Source organism: Azolla caroliniana, unplaced genomic scaffold (genome assembly GCF_043228905.1).
Source record: "Azolla caroliniana isolate FFs.n. ecotype wild unplaced genomic scaffold, voAzoCaro1.0.p SCAF_2, whole genome shotgun sequence".
Taxonomy (NCBI): Eukaryota; Viridiplantae; Streptophyta; class Polypodiopsida; order Salviniales; family Salviniaceae; genus Azolla; species Azolla caroliniana.
The window spans coordinates 1800708-1821156 of NW_028230437.1; the positions used below are offsets into that span (position 1 = coordinate 1800708).

General features: G+C 39.5%; 2 protein-coding genes and 1 long non-coding RNA gene across 3 annotated transcripts; 2 read left to right on the top strand and 1 right to left on the bottom strand.

The window, feature by feature from the left end:
• Positions 1-527: 527 nt before the first annotated feature.
• Positions 528-4310, bottom strand: LOC147867024 (SKP1-like protein 1A). The gene is made up of 2 exons (XM_087339844.1): positions 3867-4310; positions 528-1054 (listed from the first exon to the last, which is right to left on the bottom strand). Exons 1-2 carry the CDS (start codon positions 4242-4244, stop codon positions 881-883), a joined length of 552 nt encoding a protein of 183 aa, XP_087195970.1. The 5' UTR covers positions 4245-4310; the 3' UTR covers positions 528-880.
• Positions 3219-4253, top strand: LOC147867025 (uncharacterized). The gene is made up of 2 exons (XR_015532426.1): positions 3219-3320; positions 3351-4253. It is a non-coding gene; the product is annotated as an uncharacterized LOC147867025 (long non-coding RNA).
• Positions 4311-7095: 2785 nt separating the features above from the next.
• Positions 7096-19922, top strand: LOC147867026 (AP-5 complex subunit beta-like protein). The gene is made up of 4 exons (XM_087339843.1): positions 7096-7124; positions 8158-10215; positions 10326-10762; positions 18069-19922. Exons 2-4 carry the CDS (start codon positions 8713-8715, stop codon positions 19726-19728), a joined length of 3600 nt encoding a protein of 1199 aa, XP_087195969.1. The 5' UTR covers positions 7096-7124; positions 8158-8712; the 3' UTR covers positions 19729-19922.
• Positions 19923-20449: the final 527 nt, after the last annotated feature.

Genomic DNA, 20449 nt, shown 5'->3' on the forward strand with positions numbered 1-20449 from the left:
TTCCACCTCTCACAAGAACCACCAAACGTTCCACCACAGCATCTAATGTTCCTCTAACGATGTGGTACCTCACATGTGGCAAGTCTTTGACCCTTCCACCTCTCACAAGAACCACCAAACGTTCCACCACAGCATCTAATGTTCCTCTGACAATGTGGTACCTCACATGTGGCAAGTCTTTGACCCTTCCACCTCTCACAAGAACCACCAAACGTTCCACCACAGCATCTAATGTTCCTCTGACAATGTGGTACCTCACATGTGGCAAGTCTTTGACCCTTCCACCTCTCACAAGAACCACCAAACGTTCCACCACAGCATCTAATGTTCCTCTAAAAATGTGATACCTCACATCTGGCAAGTCTTTTCTTGCACATCTCACAAGAACAACCAAATGTTCCTGCAAATTATAGCCAATGCATGCTATATATGTGGTTACCTCAAACTTTGACATTAATAGAACTCCAGAGACTTTAGGGCGGAGTTAGCAACTTGTAGCACATTTGCTCAAATCATATCACAACAGATTTAGAAAAAGAAAATATCAAATTACTTAGTCATAAAATATTAGATCATTTTACACCATGTTATGTTGAAATGGTAGACGCCCATGGGTGGGTTGGCAATGAGAAGAGAAGATCTTCATTATCTTTTCTGAGTTCTGTATCTTTTCAATGGATCTACAGTCACTGCTAATCTAGATCTTATCTTCATTTCATACACCTAGATAAGCTGTAACAATGCTAAACATTAATTAGGTTACACAAAAAACATCAGGAAGTAGCTGCGTAGTGTCTGTTAGAAGTTTATAAATAGTGGTATGATTTAAAAGAATAACATGTGGTCTTTCACACTTAGCCTGTAGTATTTGTGTGCCTAATTACTCAAACGCCCACTGATTTTCCTTCCGAACCTCTTCCTCTTCCTCGGGAGTAAAATCATTCACAATATTGAAAATCCTTCTGATCTCTTCAGGTGTTTTGTTCTTGATCATGTCAGCCACAGTTTGGCATGTTAGGTCCAAAAGTTCTTTAATATTCAAATAGTTGGCAGCCTGCAATGGAAATCAAATTCGTACAAACATGAAGTTACTATTCTAGTTAGACATGCCAAATATGAAGAAATAGAACATGAGAACTGCAAGAAATCAAAATTCTCAAAAACCAGATGTGATGCTAAAATAAACCGATCTTGGGCAAAACTTCCTCGGGAATCTCTCATAATACAGACACATCATATGTACTGTGCGCAAAGAAAGCCATGGATGTTTCTACCTAGTTTCAGATTATGAAATATCTCCAAATAACCAACAATGATGGGTGGGGGGGGAGAAGGCAGAGGTGTTTATCGTGAGAAATGCTGCTTCGGGTCCATATGGCCTGGGTATAGTTGTTCACCCAACAAATGATGAATCAAGGGATGAAATCCACTGTCCATGGCAAGGTTGGCGGATACTGGCTTTAAGGAAACCTCTGACAAGCCAGGTATGGGGCAGGTAGTGGGATCCGTGGAGAGAAAGGGAAATTTGTTTGAGTTGACTGAACTAGTTGTGAACGAGTGAAGCAGCATAGCGGGTAGTCCGCTTTGGCATCAACACTTCAAGTACCAAGCATTCCCATATAACAGAAGATGCACGCAGACAAAATTGTGCATAGTATGCCCAACTGAACTAGTTGTGAACGAGTGAAGCAGCATAGTGGGTACTCCGCTTTGGCATCAACACTTCAAGTACCAAGCATCCTTATATAACAGAAGATGCACGCAGACAAAATTGTGCATAATATGCCCAGACTGGCAGGAGTATTGTGGAGAAGTGAAGCTTGTGCAATGGACAAGCAACATCAGAAGTTTTTTTGGCAAGAGATTGAGAACAGCATGAAGTCTCCACTGAGTAGGTCCATGCCCACCTCTGCAAAAAGATGAAAACAAACATGTGGGGCAAATTAACATCATTTTACTTTATCATCAATGAATATTATAGAATGATGTGGGTGTATTTCCTTAAGAAGGAATCAAACATGAAACGGTCTTCAGATAGATCCAGAAGAAAAGTTCCCATGGAATAGGTTTGAGGAGTAAATCAAAGTCAGCCAATGACTCCATACACCACCAGCAGAATGGCAGAATTAGACTATAATTGAAATGGCCCGATGTATGTTCAAAGAAGTAGAATTTTATTCTACTGAGCTGGGTGGTTAAAATTGTTGTCTACATCCTCAACATGAATTTCACATCGGCCATGAAGAAGATGACTTTATTGAGGCCTATTTGGGGAGGTAAGTTTGGCCACACATCTTTAAAACGTGTTGATGCATACTGTATGTGCATTGTCTGACAGTTGTACAACTAAATTGGCCACCAAGAGCAGGAGATGAACCTTCATCAGAGCCAACCTGGAGCCCAAGCCCGATTGTTTCTATAATTCAGCTGAAAAGGGTCATTCTCATATAGGACATCAAATTCAATGAAGGTCTGCATATCTCAGAGAGTGGAAGGCCTGAGATATCAAGAGGAAGGTATCTAACAGACCCCCAAATAGAGGTACTTTCTCCCATAGATAATGATTACTCAAAGGATTTGGTTACCATTGGACAACCAGATCCAGCTCAAGCAAGGCTATATCTAAAATGGGTGAAACATCTCTGTGACATTGGATTGGTCCTTATTGAACATTAGGCGGAAGATCTGAGAAGGTAAAGGATGTTAAGAGGAACAAGCATAGTGGTACCACTTAGAAGATCAAATTGTAAACCTGATATTGGATCAGATATCCTTGAAGATCATGAGAGGCCAAGTCCAATGGAGGAAGCAATGAAAGATCCTCAGTGGAAGTAGACAGGTGAGTATTATCTTGGGAGTACATTGGATAATCAGACATGAAACTTAGTTGATAGATGAAACAAAAAGATCATTGGGACAAAGTGAGACTGGAAAACTAAGTACAAAGCTGATGTGTTTGTGGATAAACACAAACCAAGATTAATGACCAAAGAATATGCACATTAGAATAACGTCAATTTTGAGGAGATGTTTTCCTGAGTACAAGGACTGGAACTTGGGTTCTTGTAGTGTCTACCACACAGAACTAACCAAATTACCACATAGATGTTAAATCTGCTTTCCTGGGTGGATATTTACTGGAGAAGGCATTTCTGAAATAACACCAGGATTCACACTACTTGACTCAGAAGATCGTGCCTTAAGGATGTGCAAACTCTGTATGAGTTGAAGTACACAAGAAGCAGGTTTAGGAAATGTCAAACCAGCACATCTATATATTTCAACGCAGATGTGATTAGAGTATCATCCTTGCGTTGTGTGTGGACAACTTGGTCGGAACTGTAGCACAGAAGAACATCTTGGTCAGCTCAAGTGGAAGCCGAGTTCTGTGTTCAAGATGATAAATCTGGATTTGCGCCAATTTTTATCTGAGACTAGAGGTGAATCAGAGAGACAAAAGAAGTATTTGTCTCTGAGATCAAGTATGTCACTTAATGTTCCTTTCATAAATGTAATCAGCTAGACATACCAATTTGAGAGAACTAGTCCTATGAATTGTCTAGTCAAAATTTGCAAAAACAAGCAATCTACAAGAAAGAAGAAAATAAGGAAGGACAGGATATCTAAGACCAGAAACATCCGAAGGGAAACAGCATAACCAATATGAAAGAAGATCACGTTGGTTCTTCTATCAATCTGCTATCTAATAACAGCTGGCACAATCTATCAAACCGCAAGAAAGAAAAACAAAGAAATTGAAACTCGAAAAAACAAATTGGTTATAGGAAAGTCAAATGCGAGAGATCTACAACCAGAAACGATGGGCTAAAGAGAAACGACGAGAGTCGGAGAAACGGGAGGCATACCAAGATGAGATCGAAGAGCGTTTGCTGATCAATGTTTACAAAACCTGTGTCAAAAGCCTTGACATCATCATCAGAGGGGCCTGATGCGGATCCTTCCCCGCCGTCGTTTGCAGCAGCAGCTGAAGAAGAAGAAGCAGATGATGAAGAAGAAGTAGTAGCAGCAGTAGATGAAGAAGAGAGATCCTTGACATTAACATGGAACTTGCAGTATTCGATGATCTTGGCAAGGATCTTTCCAGAGACATTTGGCAGGGGGATGGGGACGCCACTGCCTGTGTCTTCCACCATGTTCTTGATGAAATCGGACTGAAACGCCACGCCTTCTTCCACCTCAAACAGCTCGTCATCAGAGCTTCGAAGCTTGATTCTTTTCACCATAGCTCGCTATCTCGCTGTCCAAAAACACAGAGAGACAGAGAGAGAATTACATACAGAGACTTTTTACACATAGAGAGAAACAGTTTAATTTGTGTGTGTGAAAAAAGGAAGAAAAAATGTCACGTAGTTAAGTTATTAGATGAGGAAGACACATGATTTTTGGCATGTGGGAAATCATTTGTTTTCTATTGCCATGAAGAAGGTTGGCCCCAATTGATCCAAAGCCACTAGGAGCTCAATTGATCGGTCATCGGTGTATAGATATATACTATTAATCTGTCCATTCGCGACCCCAAAATTATCTACGGGACAAGGTCAAGCCAACAACAAGGATCGAGTTTCGGTTCTGTCAAATCTATGTTTTTGATGCTTCTACTTGGAGCTTGACCGATTGATGTATAAACATATGCTATTAATCTGTCCCTTAGCGACCAAATATTTATCTATAGGATAGGGCCAAGCCGACAAGGATCGAGCTTCAGTTCTATCAAATCTATGCTTTTGATGCTTCTGAGTATAAACCACCAAGTTGTTGCCAAAGATCCTTATAATTAAATCATTTGTAGGTAATGGTAGCTTATGAGGAGGGCGCAAAAGTCCTTAGGATAACTTGTATATGTCATTTCATCCATAGGTTTTGGCAACGAACTAGTGCAAAGGTAATTGTTGTTAGGAAGAGCGATGATCTAGAGACTTATTATGTTGACTTAGAAGGCTTCGTTAATATGTAGCTCTATAGGTAACGAGAGATGGAGAATACCCTAGCAATGATCTACAGACTTATTAAGTTGACTTAAAAGCCTTCGAGAGATTGATAATCTAAAGATTTATCGTGTTGATGTCAAGCCTCATTGATTGTTAATGAGAGAATCTGGAGAATTATTATGTTAATGTATAAGGCTTCATTAATGAACGGTGAGAGAGAGAGAGAGAGTTGTAATGACTTCAATTAAGTATTGCATATATTGAGGTTTGAACCTTGGACCTTGGTGTGTTGGTAGAAACTTGGCATAGCACTAGGCTATATACGAAAAGTAAATGATGTTCAAAAGTGGTATGGAGATCCCTAAGTGGTAAGCATTCATGGGAGCTAGATGGTAAACATGCATAAGACTAAGAGTACTATACGTAATGAAGATCTCAATGTTGTCAAATATTTTTAGTGGTAAATTTGTAGGTCTTGTTCTTCTCATCTACAATCAAATTCACGTGCTTTAGCCCGTGACACATGGCATAAACCACATCTATGATATAGTGGTTTTTTCCTTCCGTTACATCATTTTGTTGCGGTATCTATCGACAAATGAATGGGTGAAGGATTCCTACTCATTCAAGGAATGCTGCAAATTCTGTGGATACATGTTCTCCATGTTGTCAAGCCAAAGATACTAGACTTTCTAGCATGTCACATTCTTGAGAAGACACTTGAAATTTGGATGTGTGCGAACATTTTTCTCTTTTCCCACATGGATAGACCCATGTGCGATGAGACTAATTGTCACTGAGAGTAACATGGTATTGAAATCCACAAAATATTGCAATTTGTGTGGGTCCCTACACGTTCAAGTGAATGAAATCTAAGACTCTACTACTAAAGTGTGTTTTATTTGGAAAAAGGATGGGAATGTTGTTTTCATGGTTGGCCAACTTCAAACCCCCATTTATTTGCATCTATTTGAAAGGTGAGGTGCCTATGACAACTCCTTTCAATTGTAATTTATACAACCTTTGGAGATCAATGTGACCAAGTCAATTATGTCTCAACCTCTCCCTCATTGAAGCATAAAACCAATGAACAACCAAATGTCCTTGGACATTAGGCTTCAAAGTCACATGTTGTGCAAAAGCAATTAAGAAGATAAGAGCATGTGAGTTACCATGACTAGAAGTTATGGACAATATACATTTGACTCTAGGCTCCCTTCGACTCCGGCCTCCCTTCGACTCTGCGCTTTGTTCGACTCTAGTGATCTATTGAGTATGAGGGTCATTTGACTCTAGAGACCCTTCGACACCTACGAGCATACAAGCCTCCCATCATCCACACCCTCTTAGCCATTGTGTTCTACCTAGTCCAAGACCCTTTGTGGTCCTGCTGGAGTAGCTCACTCACACACATTTTCGCGATAATGTGCCATATTTACATCAAGCACCACACTACCAATCTTACTAAATAAGAGTGAATGGTAGATCACTCATGTAATATATGTAAAGGGCTTGAACATTATGTTTATAAATAGATGACTAGCTACATGCATGTCTCTTAGGTTCCATTACATCATGAGAAGAAGAAGAGCATGTTTTCATAATGAATCATGCAACAACATGAAGCAACTTGCCCCTATAATTTTGCAATGAACCGATACCATTGTCAAACAACGTAGCTTGTATGAATAAACCAAGACCATATCAACAACAAAAATTAGCCCAATCTTGAACAAGTTCAATCATTGCGCATGTCAACAATCCACGATTAGCTACTTGGCAGCTCATATATATTACGCGATTGATCTATCGGCTCCAAGTAAACGCCAAGTGATTGGTAGCATCAACAACACGATACTTCAACACCGAGGTGCAATATGATGATAATCTAGGTCCATACGAGAGACATACGTAACAATGAAATCACCGGAAAGACAAGCTCCCATGGCCTCGTGCTGCTCTATTTTCTTATAGAATGAATCGGACCGAATGTCGGACAAGACATTAACATATGTTTGGAGGAATGGTTTTGGGAAGGGGGGGGGGGGGGGGGGGTATGGTAGTGCTGTAAGTGGAGCTAAATTAAAATGAATGCACCAGCGATGTGGTGGTGTCTGCAGAGCAGAGCGATTGTTGTGGGAAGAAATGAGTGCGTGCCACGATCGCGCAGCGAAGGTAAGCCATTACCCCTTCCTTGTTTCTCGCTTTCCTGGGAGGTGCCATTTGCTATGTCCGTTGATTCAGATCTCGTAGGAATCAGAAATCACAACGATGACGATGACGATAATGATAAGGCTTCCCTGCCTACCAGAAAGCATGGATGGCTCTCGTGATGTAAAATAGGAAAATTTCAAGACCTGTTTTGAAATACATAGGGTTATATATGAGACTTGGAATCACAGAAAGAAGACACAGCACAGGTAAGGCACTCTCTATTTCAAAACATCTGGTGAATGGAACAGATTGATCAAGCATAAGGAATTCTTGCGACATGTACCGTTCTCTAGATATCTGTTTCGATCAAGAAAGGTTTCAACAGCGGCTAGAAGGTTATGGAGTTAACCATGTAAACTTTCAGTTTTCTTCCAAAAGGATCGAATTTCAAGACTTGATGTAAGGAGAGAATTCCAAAAGGATCAAATTTCAAGGCTTGTTTCCGGAAGAGTCTTCGTAAGGATTAGTTTTCATGACTCGTTTTAAGAAGAGTCTTCCTAAAGGGTAAAAGGAAGAGATTGTCGAAAGGATCAAATTTCAAGTATCTTTAGAGACTTCCAAAAGGATCATTTCAAGTCTCATTTTAGGAAGAAATTTCCAAAAAAACCATCTTCAAGACAATGAACAAATTTCAAGACTCTTTTTAGTAAAAGATTTCTAAGAGGATCATCATCAAGATTTGTTCTTTACAAAGAGACTTCCAAAGGGATCATTTTCAAGACTTGTTAAGGAAGAGACCTCCAAAAGGATCATTTTGAAGACTTGTTTTAGGAAGAGGTGTCCAAAAGGATCGATTTTTAAGACTCATTTTGAAAAGAAAACTCTGGAAAGATCATTGTCAAGTCTTGTTTTTATGGAAGGGAACCCCAAAGGGCTTATTTTCAAGTTTATCTCGGAAAAACTTCGAAGATGATCAATTTTTGAGATTCTTTTTAGGAAGAGATTTACAAAGCTTCCAAACTTGTTTCTCTGATTTTGCATGTTCTTATTGAAGGGGTCCTCCAAATGATTGTTTCCTCCAACCTTTAGTCATCTCTGTTGATCAAAGACTATTGAGACAGATCTCTGAAATCAGAAATCGTAAAGGTATCACCATGCTATTTCTTGGGGCCTTCTGTTGATTTAATAAAGGGATTGGAAACAATTTGATAGAAAGTGTTTGAAAACAGTTTTGACATAAAAAGATACCAGAAACAGTTTGATCAAGATAAGATGACAGAAGCATTCAGTCAGATGAAGATTAGTAAGAAAATGATTCATAATTTGTTTGATCAGGAAAGAATTTCATTAGCAGGTTGAACTGGAAAAGGTATTATTTGCAGTTTGATCAGGTAAAGGTATCATTAGCAGTTTGATCAGGAAAAGGTATCATCAGCAGTTTGATCAGAAAAAGTTATCATTAGCAGTTTCATAAAAAAGATATCATTAACATTTCGATAAGAAAATTATGTCAGAATCAGTTCGATAAAAAAACATATCAGAATTAGTTTGATAAAAAATAGGCGTAGAAGAAGTTACATCAAGAAAAGGTATCAGAAACTTAGAAGGCATGGACAGAACGGTAGGGGGTCTTCAGCTCTCTTTGCTAGATTGGGAGCTTATCTTTGCTGATTTCAAAATCCAGAATCGTAGCAAGTGGCTCTCTCAATACTCCGGCCTCGCCATTCTAGAGCAAGCCCTATACATTATTGCAAAGAAAGACTACCCTTTAAAACTTCAGCTACTTGAATTCATTGAAGAAAACATAGAAATTCTCATCGGTGAGGATGACACTGAAGAAGGCCTAGGCAGTGTAGTGGAGGCTCTACGTACAGTTCTTGATGCTTCATCAGATGGCTTGACTAGTGTTTCCAGCCTTCTTAAAGAACAAATGATGATTACTGCCACTGTTGCTTTGATAACTTTGGATAGTTTACACAGAGCTCTTCATGAGCTTCAAATGCTTGTTGAGATTCTTCTAGGTGTCATCAATAGACCTAATTATGGTTTAGATCGGCAAGCTCGTGGCACTGCTAGTGAATGTCTACGCGAGCTTGAGAAAGCTTATCCTTGCCTCCTCCATACGTGTGCTGGTCACATTAATTTTCTTTTTTTGAGTGAGAGAACACATGTGGCTCAGAGTTACACTCTTCTTCTCACTACCATTCTTAGGAATCTCGCGTTGTACATGTACACTGCCTTGCCGGGATCTCGATCAGGAGGACCGAGCTCATTTCTGTCAACATCATCTCCGTTAATTCCTTTTATCGTACCATCATTTCTTGTGTCATCTGAGACAGGTGAAGAAGCTCTCTCTATTCCTTCAAGGGAACTGTCTTCGTCCATCTTGAAGGAATTCAAGAGAGTGGTAGGCTCATTTCTCGATCGGCCTCAACTTCTCACTTCTAGTGGGATGCTGGAGTTTGTCTCAAGCTTAATTGACATAGCAGCTGCGTTGGAACTTCAGGGGTCCATCTTGAAGGTGCAGCTATACAATTTCATGTATACTTACAGTCCTCTTCTTTGCCATGCCATATTGATGATCTACTTCCACTTTATGGATTCTTTTGAAGGTGAAGAAGAGGCAATTTTTAGACGATTCATTCTTCTTTGTAATGATCCTCAACAGCCTCTTGTAGTTCGGATGCTAGCTGTTCATTGGTTGCTTGGATTAGATAGTCTTCTTCTCAAGAAAGACAAAAGATCACACTTGGCTTCAATGACAAAGAGCTTGTATCCACTAATATATGACCCCCTTTCATTGAAGGCACTGAAGTTGGATAGTTTGGCTCACAGTTCGGCTTGCTTGCAATTTGCCAATGTATGGAGTGAGAGTAAAACCCCAAATAACATGACAGATTCCTCTCTAGAGAAAGAAGCAGCAGCAAGCAAACTCTTTAAGGATGGAACTGTTTGTCTTTCTGCATTTCGATGGCTCCCTTCATGGAGTTCTGAGACCCGTCTTATGTTTCGGATGTTTCACCGTTTTTTAACTGTAGATGGGAGGCAGTTTTTCCCGGAATCACCAAGTAACAACGAGAATTTTAACGCAACCTTATTCAAAACATTAGAGGTAATATAAACCTTACATTAATGTGCCATCTTTCTACACTGAATGATTTCGTTATGACTATTACTCTAAAGTGAATGTGTTTCTGCATGGTCATTATTATGGTGATGCAGGCATGGCTTGTCTCACTTGCATTGCAGTTTCGAAGGCTTGTACCATGCTTGCTAATGCTTGTGGACAAGCTCCTCTTATGTGAAGAACATTCAGTTTTAGGAGAACATTTGCTTCAGGTTTTCAATGCAGATTTATTAAGGCAGCTTGCACCCGACAAACACTTACCTGCTTATTTTCTGATATTAGAGCGGATTGCTGAAAATGGCCGCATACCACCTGGAGCTATAGTTGATCTTCTGATTGCATACTCGAGGAATCAAGTTATAGCTAGTGAGACCACTGCTTCTGGTTTATGGATTCGAGGAAGCCAAGTATTGCTTATCTGTAGAACCATTATGGTTCATCATTACAGCTCGAGGGCCTTTCATTCGCTGAGTACTCTGCTTGCATTCCTTGTGGTTTACTTCCCAGATGTTGAAGTTCAGGATACTGCCAGGTAATGAATCTGTTGAATCATTCATATATGACTTTTATTTGCATCTGTCAACATCTCGTCTTCTGTCTATCTGTAGACAGAGAGGATGCTTCTCATCCTCCTTGCAGTTAACACATCTCCCTGTGTGTTCTATGCTTGTATGACATAGTGCAATAAGAAAAAAAGGATTCTGTTCGTGTGGATAGAATTTTTCCTTGTTCAATAACAAATTGATGATGTAAGTTCATGTTTCTGTGATCAGAAGTTTCATGAACGTTAAATAGAAATAAACAATTTTTGGTCTGATAACACAATTAAATGACTTTGATATCTACAGCTTGCTTGATATAAAGGAAATATATTGGACATATGAATCTTTATGCAGGTCACCATTAATCGATTTCTATAGGCCTCTTATTGGGTATCCTTTGAAATGGATACATAGAAAATCGTATGAGCTGCTAGATTTTGATCAACGTATTTACAAACATGATCTCCGATGCACAAAGCCTCATTTTTGAAGGATGTACTGATAAACCTTCCAGTGTTTTTTGTTTTGAAGGAACCCACTAGCAAACATTCCAATATCTGTTTTCACGTAAAACTTTTGTTTTGAATAAATCCATCAACAAACCTTCCAATACTCTTGTCCATAAACTTTATGAATCCATGGCCATATTTCCCATTAGCTAGATTCCTGCAATTGTTAGCAATGACTATGATAATAGGTACACTTGGAGCTATTTTCTCAGGTTCATTTTTATGCATTCAACGTTTTCCATCCCTAAATATCACAAAAAGTTTTCCAGTTTGTGCAAGCACCAAGGACTTCAGATCTCTATAATGGAGTACAAGATAAAATCCACACTATTCTTGATATGATCAGAAGTAAGTTGGAGCATGTCATGAGTTTTGTAAAGAAGCTAACTCTAGTATAGTTGAGTATTCAGAAGTGTAGTGTGTGTGAGAGAGAGTGAGTATATAAGCAAGAAAGAAGAAAAAAAGAAAGATATATTAACGTCTTTTAAGAGGCCAAAATGGCCTATAAGACCAAATAAGAGATTACATCTTGAGTGTTTTCTTGTCTTTGAGAACAAGAGAAGGACTTAGAGAGAATAACTAGAAAATAAGAAAACACATAGTAGGGGGATGGTAGCTTATGCGCTTAAGAGAGCTATATTAATTAACTAAACCTCATCAACAAAATAGAATGGCCAAATGGGGTTTTATATACAAGTCCTCAAGGGACTGCCATATTAAATGTGTTGGTGGAATCTAACCAAGATATCCACTTGAGTACGATTTTGTCATAAGAATATCTAATATTCTTTGACCACATTAACACTCGACAACTACACGGAGTACAATAAAGTGTGCTCACACACTTTTTCACACATCGTCCTTTTCTTCATAAGCACACGTTCACACAAGTTGAGCTTGATTCTCAACACGCCCCCTCAAGGTCAATTGTGTGTCCTCTTAAGCGTGGTTGTCTTGGTGTAGTTGAAGACCCGACTACAGTTGGTCGGACTACTAGACCGTGGTTTTCCCATGGTTCCTATGTACTCGATCTTGATCGAGCAATGTCGATCTTGCCGATCCAAAATTTCGAGCTTGTCAAGGGTGCCTACAGGGTCGGGTTTATCTCTAACTTCAAAAATTCCTAGCTTTGGAAAGTCGTCCTCTAACTTGCCGGGTCAAGTCGGATTAGATGTGCTGGCCTTACTTTGCCGATGCCGGTCTCACTCTTCCTCTTGTATGGTGCTGATTCTCCATGTTTTCCTTCGTCTTTGTACTTGTACACTCCCCCAAGCTCAGCATATCGAGTGGTCTAAGGCCTAGATCCATTGAGAATTGCCGTAGCTTGTCGAGCCTAGTGCTTAGTGAAAATATCAGCCACCTGCCTGTTGGTGCCAACGTATTGGAGGTCAATGTCGCCGGCCATTATGCGCTCACGGATGTAATGATAGTGCACCTCGATGTGCTTAGTCCAGGCGTGAAACACCGGATTCTTTGCGAGCTGGATGCTGCTGAGATTATTGCAACGGATCAATATTGGCTTGTTCACCAATTCGCTGAAGTCTTTCAGCAATCTTTTAAGCCATATAGCTTCGCAAGTAGCTACAGTTGTGGCCCTATACTCCGCGTCAGTGCTATATAGAGCGACTGTTGGTTGTTTCTTGCTACTTCAAGAGATTGCTCCACTACCGAGTGAAAACATAAATCCTGAAGTGGATCGTCTATCAGATGCATTGCCCGCCCAATCGGCATCCATGAAGCCTTTGAGTCAAAGTGGTACTCCACGCTTATAGAAGATACCATAATCAAGTGTTCCACTAATATAACGTAACACTCGTTTAGCACAATCCATGTGAGTTTCGCGGGGGGTTTCCATGAACTGGCTAAGAAGCCCAATCGGATAGCTGAGGTCTGGTTGGCTGATAGTTAAGTAGATAAGACTCCCAATTATTTGGCGATACTATGTCGGCTCGCAGAATTTTCCAGAATCTGCAATTAGCTTCATATTTCAATCAAGGGGTGTCGAGATGGACTTACACTCGGTCATTCCGAACTTGTAGAGCAAGTTCAACACATAGTGTCGTTGTGAGAGTAGGAACCCTTCTGGAGTTTGAATGACCTCGATGCCGAGAAAATAATGTAAGTCATTCAGATCCTTCATCTCAAACTTCTCTAAAAGCAGCTTTTTAATCTTTTGTGTCTCGGTGAGGCTTTCTCCATCGATGACAAGGTCATCGACATACGAGATTAAGAAGACGGGGATTTTGGGATTGTTCCGGATATACAACAACTTATCAGATTTTGACATTCGGAAGCCAATGTCGTGAAGATATGATGTGATCTTTGAATGCCATGCTTTTGGGGCTTGCTTCAGTCCATATAGCGGCTTCTTCAATCGGCAAATTGCATGTGGATGTTTGCTCGATTCAAAGCCAGGTGGTTGCATCATGTAAACTTCTAAAGGCAGCACGAGGATTAGGTAAAAACAGAGAGGGAGAGAGAGAGATGCACGTTGTCTTGGGTACAAAGAGTGTACCTCTTTTTTTGGTTTTTAGATATTATGTATATACAAGGCAAAAGTGTGCTACGAGTGCGTTCACACTCATGCACTAATAAAAAGCACGATGGCCCTTTATTCCCAACAATGTCCTCGAGCTCACCTTGGAGGAATGCGTTCTTCACATCCATTGATGCAAGTGCCACCCTTTCGCTGCTGCGAGTGCAATTACCGTCCTCACGGTGGGCATTTTTGCCACCGGGGCAAATGTTTCCTCATAGTCTATGCCATGGGTTTGAGTATACCCTTTGGCGACTAGCCGAGCCTTGAACCAATTGACCGTGCCATCCGTATTATGCTTTATCTTGAACACCCAGCGGCAACCAATTGGCTTTTTCTTGATTTCAGAGGATGGGACTAAATCCCAAGTATCGTTGTCAAACAATGTGCGCACCTCCTCCCTCATTGCCTCGATACACCGGGGATCTTGGGCAGCTTCTTTGTAAGTCTCGGGTTCTTGTTCTGCCGCGACCTTCATCATGAATGCATAGTGGTGGGCCATGCACTCATTGTACCCGAACCTAACAATCGGGTTTTTTTGTCGGTTTAATTGACGGAGTTTTCCTTTGGTCACCTCCGGGGCCTTCTTCATTTCATTCTTGCTGTCGACCGATCGGGGTGAATGATCTGAGTCTTCACCGGATGTCATGTCCTTGGCTTCTTGCCCTTTTTTTTCTTTCTACGGTTGTAGCACCAAGGTGACACCACATCAGAGGTTTGTGCAAGACTTTGATTGCTGGAGGACACCTCAGGTCCAGTCAGCTGGAGTGCGGGCAGACTCTCTGCTGGTTCTCCACCCATAATGGTCGTCAGCATCTCTTCTTCTTCACTCTCAGAATCTGCTTGTTTCGAGCACGAGGGGGGTCACTAATGTTGGGCCAATGAACACAGGATTTATGCTTCTGCTTTGGAAACCAGAAGGTATCTGTCATTGGCTTTTCTGATGCAAACTATGCTGGTCATTCAGATTGCAGAAAGTCCAATTCTGGGTATGTGTTTACTCTCACAAGAGGAGCAGTTTCTTGGATCTTCAGGCTACAGAAGTGTGTTGTATTGTCTACCACAGAGGCAGAGTATGTGGCTGCCATTGAGGCATGCAAGGAGGCTTTATTGGTTTCACATCAGGTGGGAGATCTTGGCATTACAAAGTTATCTTTTCTTCTTTGTGATAGTCAGAGTGATATCATGGTAGCATGGAATCCTTTCTTTCACGCAAAGATGAAGCACATATAGGTAAAGGATCACTTCATCAGAGGTGTACTTGACAGCAAGAGTATTGAGCTTGTCAAATTGCATACAGATGATAATCTTGTGGATCTTCTCATGCATGGTCTTCCAGCAGAGAGATTTACTCATTGCTTACAAATGTTGGGAGTTGGATAGATATATGTATTTCAGCTTTGTCAATACGTGGACTTAGTTGATCCTTTACCCTCTTGAGGCACATTGCCTCTAGGTGGGAGGTTGTGAATAAAGGGTCGTCGTGGCTTTACTAGTGCATTGGTGTGAACACCCCCTTAGCACACTTTGACATTCATATATATATATATATATAAACACAAGGGTGAGACACCCAAAAAGTAAAGACTACATCTCTTTATCTCGACCTCTACCTCTACCTTTGCAGTTCTCTCTCTCTCTCTCTCTCTCTCTCTCTCTCTCTCTCTCTCTCTCTCTCTCTCGCCATCGCAGGTGCTAACCTCGATTTGGAGACCTCTCCATTCTGGATCAACCTATGCTAGAGATCTTTCGAAGTCAAAAGTTACAATATATCTAACTTGAGAATCTCACATATGCTGAAAACCAGATTCCCTCATCTGTTTTTATCTTATTTACTTTTATATTTACTTTTATATTTACCGAGTATATGGTGGCACCATCTCTCTTAATGCATGGAATGAGATTGAGAAAATTCAAAAGAGGCTTTTAAGGAGGCAATTAGGAGTTAAATGCACTACCTCTTACCATGTTATGCTCTTGGAAACAGGTCTTTGACCCATAGAAATATTGGCACTCCAAAGAGTATATAAATACATTACAAAAGTCAAGAATATGTTGAATCATCGATTATCACATCTTGCTTGGATTGTTGGATGTAAGCTACAAAAGAATCATAAGAATAAGATTCTCGTATCCAGTTGGGTTGTTGACATAAGGAAATGGTTTAGAAGATGGGGTGTGGGTGATCTTTTGGAGCTTTCGGGCGATGGTATGCATTATGTAATGATTAAGGAAAGGTTGGTGGAATCATTAAGGATGAAGTGGGAAGATGCTGAGAGGATAAAGCTAGAATACAACATTGCAAATGTCAACCTTGAATGTTGGTCTCAATATAAAGCAGGAATGCCTATTGATCGCATTCAATCTTATCTCATTACCAATATGAGTAGTAATGCTTGTAGAGCCCTTACCCTACTTTGCACTTGATCTCACAAGTTAGGTATTGAAGTTGCATCATGTTATCAAAATGTAACGAATTTGAAGACATGTACAGTATGCAATGAAGGCATCGTAGAGGATGAATGTCACTTGCTCTTCACATGCTCTACATAAGTACAATTCGTTCAAGATATACTGATATACTAAGAGGGAGTGATAACTTAAGTGCCATGCTTAATACACCACCTAGGTTGAGCTCATATGTGTATGCTTTATTCACACATAGAGACTTTGTGCTTCAATGTATGAATACCTCTTCCTAGGAAGGAGACACATATCAAGAACACATGTATACTCTGGTCCCCTAGGTCAAAATTGGCCTCTTTATGGACGATAAAAATTCTAATGCTAATTCTCTTGTCTTTAAACAAGGCTTTGGCCCACTACGCAAGGTAATGGAATATGAGGACCAACGATGCTTGGGACTTTTCTTGCTAGAGCTCAAGAGACATCGGGAAAAGTTGTTGAAGAATAAAACCACAACAAAGAACAATCACAACATTCTTTAGCCCCATCACTCCTACTAATGCTACAAGTCAATCACGGGATACACAAATGGGCTCCAGACCAGGGCATAACAAAGGGGTTACAATTGATCAGGCAATGGCAATTTGCCGTGCACGTAGGCTCCGGCCCCATGGACCACGACCTCGACACCCTTGTCATTGACAGATAAAAGCCATTATCTCCCGCCATCGTAGGTGCTTCCCTCGCTTTGTAGACATTTCCATTTTGGATTGACCTATGCTAGAGATCTTTTGAAGACAAGCTACAATATACCAAACTTGAGAATCTCACATGTGCCAAAAACCAGATTCCCTTGTTTCTTTTCTTTTTATCTTATTTATTTTTATATTTACTATGTAATATTTATTTTATTTTGATTTGTTCTCAAAGACGAGACAACACTTAAGATGTAATCTCTTATTTGGTCTTATAGGCCATTTTGGCCTCTTAAAAGACGCTAATATTTCTTTCTTTCTTTCTCTATATGTGATTTAGTGGTGCCTTGATTTGCTCTTACCTCCCTTCAAAATATTGTACTAAGACTGCAAACGAATCTTCAGACTCTATGAAATTCAATAGTCCTTTCAATTGAAGGATTAGGTCTTGATAGTAGGAAACATATAGGCTAAATGAGTCTCGATAGGTATGAGCCTGGTTCAGTTTCTTGGCTTTGAAACCAAACTGTTTAGACCCAAGCAATTAAACCAAATCTTTAAGGGAAAGTTGAAAACCATATTCAAGAAAATGTTGAAATCAAACTGAACCATTTAATCACAAACATGAACGAAACCATTTAAATAAATTCATTTAACAATTAAACAAAGAAACCGTTAAATAAAATAGAATTCAAGGTAAATTAATAAAATTATTAAACAAAAAAACCACTAATTAATCATTAAATTAATTAAACTACTAAACCATTTTGGAAATAATAAAAATTAGTCAAAAAAGTAAAAAAACGTTAGTCAAACTCGAGTTCTAGAACCAAACCGTTAAATGATAATTCAAACCAAATCAAACTGTTTAATTATATTCAAACTCATAAACCATTAAACCAGGCTTAATGGTTCAGTTCGTTTTGAGCCGAACCAAGGTTCATCGCTATTATATAACACTTTTATGCATAATTAGCATAGGCTGCATGAGCAACATCTGATGTTGAACTAGAGGATATATTTTTAAGAAATTCAGTAGGAATCTTCAATTTGTGATGCATCCAATACATGTTTTGTTTCATAAACTGATCTGGCATTTTGTTGAGATTTAATATAATCCATTTTTCCTTCTATCTGTTTTTCTGTACAGAATATATTTGCGGATGCTAATCAGCATTCCTGGAATGAAATTGAGAACCATTTTAAAGTATGGAGACGAAGGGAATGAAGACCCACAATTCTCACAGGTTTCATCTCTTTTGCAGACAAGACCACTATCTCCTGGATATAAGCAGTCAGTAGCAGTGGCTTCCTACGTTAAACTCACTAGAGCCACATCACTTCTTGTTGGGGAGTCTTGGTCCTTGGTACCACATGACTTCTTTGAAAGCGTTGGGCAAGAAACTGATCGTAGTATAGATACCACATCAAAAGAACCAGAAAACTTAGTGCAGGTGCATGAAAATGAAGATTTGTTACCCAATGTAGATGATGAAGTTCAGAATGAAGATGTAACCAACAAACAGGAAGGGATTTCTGATGAAAAAAAAATCTTGCACCAATACTTTGCCTTGATCCCTGACTACGTTAATGAATCTGGATTGAAAGTCAAAATACAATGCTTCATAAAATTTAAAGCTGATGTGCAGACTTCACATGCAGAAGACAACTCTCCAAGTTCGATGCTATCAGGCCCAGGTTTTGAATCAGAATCATGGCCGGCGTTATATGCTGTTGTTTTGTCTTTTCTAACAACAGGACCATATGGTCCTATTCCATCTGTTCACATACCATTCCTCATGAGTGTGCCTTCAAGTGATAGTACTGAAGTTATTGCAGGAGAAGAAAGTTCTCTCAGGCAGTTGCAGATTGTAAATAACCCATCCACAGTAGGACTAATAAATGAAGATGCGCAAATTGTTGTGGAATCACTACTGCATGTAGATGATGCAAAAGGAATCGATACAAATCATAATATTCCACAACTAGAAGCCAAGGGAAATCTACATTCTGACACAGATGGGATCAGTATAGCATCAGAACAGGTTAATGAAGATGCATTCAGAGAGTCTATTGTTTTGGAGCTAGAGCCCAAGCAGCCTGTTCCCACAATAATTGATGCGTTCATTACCACAAGTGATGAAAATGGTAAACATATTATTGGGCAGCTAGACAGTATTCATGTTGGTATCGAGGATTTATTTACTAAGGCTCTTGTTCCCCATAATGTCTCATCTTCGGATTTACCTGCCTATAATTTAAACCTTTTTAATGCTTTATGGGAAGCATTCAATAGAACAGAAATGCATCATAAAGACACATTTGCCTTGAGTGGTGGAAAATTGCAGATTTCACTTGTCGGTACAGAATCTGTAAAACTGTTAGAGTCACGAGCAAACAAAGTTATTGATGCATTGGAGCGCCATTTGGCACCATATGTAGTCAGTGCTAATGGCGGTCCATTAGTATCAATACTACAGGACAGTGGTATGTTCAAAGATGTTATATGGGAAGAGGACTCAGAGCATGAAAAACGTCGTCCAAGGTATTTAGCTATTGCATATGATCACCTTCAACCTGATGAAATTTCCAACCAACTCTATGACTACCATGCACAGAGAGCTGAAGATTTTCGTGAATCTGTAAGCGAGAACATTGGCAGCTTGTGTGTGCTGATATTCTTACCCCCTCGTTTCCACATTCTTTTTAAAATTGATGTGGCAGATTGGTCTACTCAGGTTCACATACGAACAGATCACTGGCCATGCCTTGCTTATGTTGATGAGTATTTGGAAGCCTTAATTACATAAAATATTGCACAGAATGTCTAAGCCTTATGATTTTGGGTGTAGACATGATGCTTTTATGATTTAATTCATTTTGTATCTTCTTTTGGTTGGACAATAAAATCGGGCAGCTGTAGTAGGTAGCCATTTCCACTTATAAAAAGGTGGTGCCATTCTTTTTCGCCTAATATTGAATGGATTAGTAGTGTGTTCATGAATGTGAGTTTGCTTTGAACCCAGGGACAATGTATAGAAACTTTGATCTGAATGGTCTGGCATATGTGATTTTTAAGAGTAGTTTATGGTTCAAATTATTCCCCGACTAGTCTCTGCTATTGTTTTCTATATTTATGGAAGGTCCAACAGTGTAGCAATGACCAGGGACAATGTATAGAAATTTTGATCTGAATGGTCTGGTATATGTGATTTTTAAGAGTAGTTTATGGTTCAAATTACTCCCAGACTAGTCTCTGCTATTATTTTTCCATATTTATGGAAGGTCCAACAGTGTAGCAATGACTAGTCAGCATTTAATGGTTACAAATTATATTTGGAGCTATAATCGAACACATAGAAGTGACATTTGCAATGAAACAACTCTGCCCAAGCACACTTTTGACATCTAAGAATTAACTCATAACTTCGGTGATCAAACCCAATTCCAATCCTCAATTCTTTACTACAGATCGAGTAGTTTGGTTACAAACATTTTGTTTATGTCTCACAAATTCTGGTATATTTTTAT

Bases quoted from the DNA above. Each gene is read 5' to 3' on its own strand.
- LOC147867024 (XM_087339844.1), bottom strand. From the start codon at position 4,244: ATGGTGAAAAGAATCAAGCTTCGAAGCTCTGATGACGAGCTGTTTGAG. The intron at 1,055-3,866 runs GTATGCCTCCCG...TTTCCATTGCAG, and splicing joins CGCTCTTCGATCTCATCTTG to GCTGCCAACTATTTGAATAT.
- LOC147867026 (XM_087339843.1), top strand. From the start codon at position 8,713: ATGGACAGAACGGTAGGGGGTCTTCAGCTCTCTTTGCTAGATTGGGAG. The intron at 10,216-10,325 runs GTAATATAAACC...ATGGTGATGCAG, and splicing joins CCTTATTCAAAACATTAGAG to GCATGGCTTGTCTCACTTGC. The intron at 10,763-18,068 runs GTAATGAATCTG...TTTTCTGTACAG, and splicing joins GAAGTTCAGGATACTGCCAG to AATATATTTGCGGATGCTAA.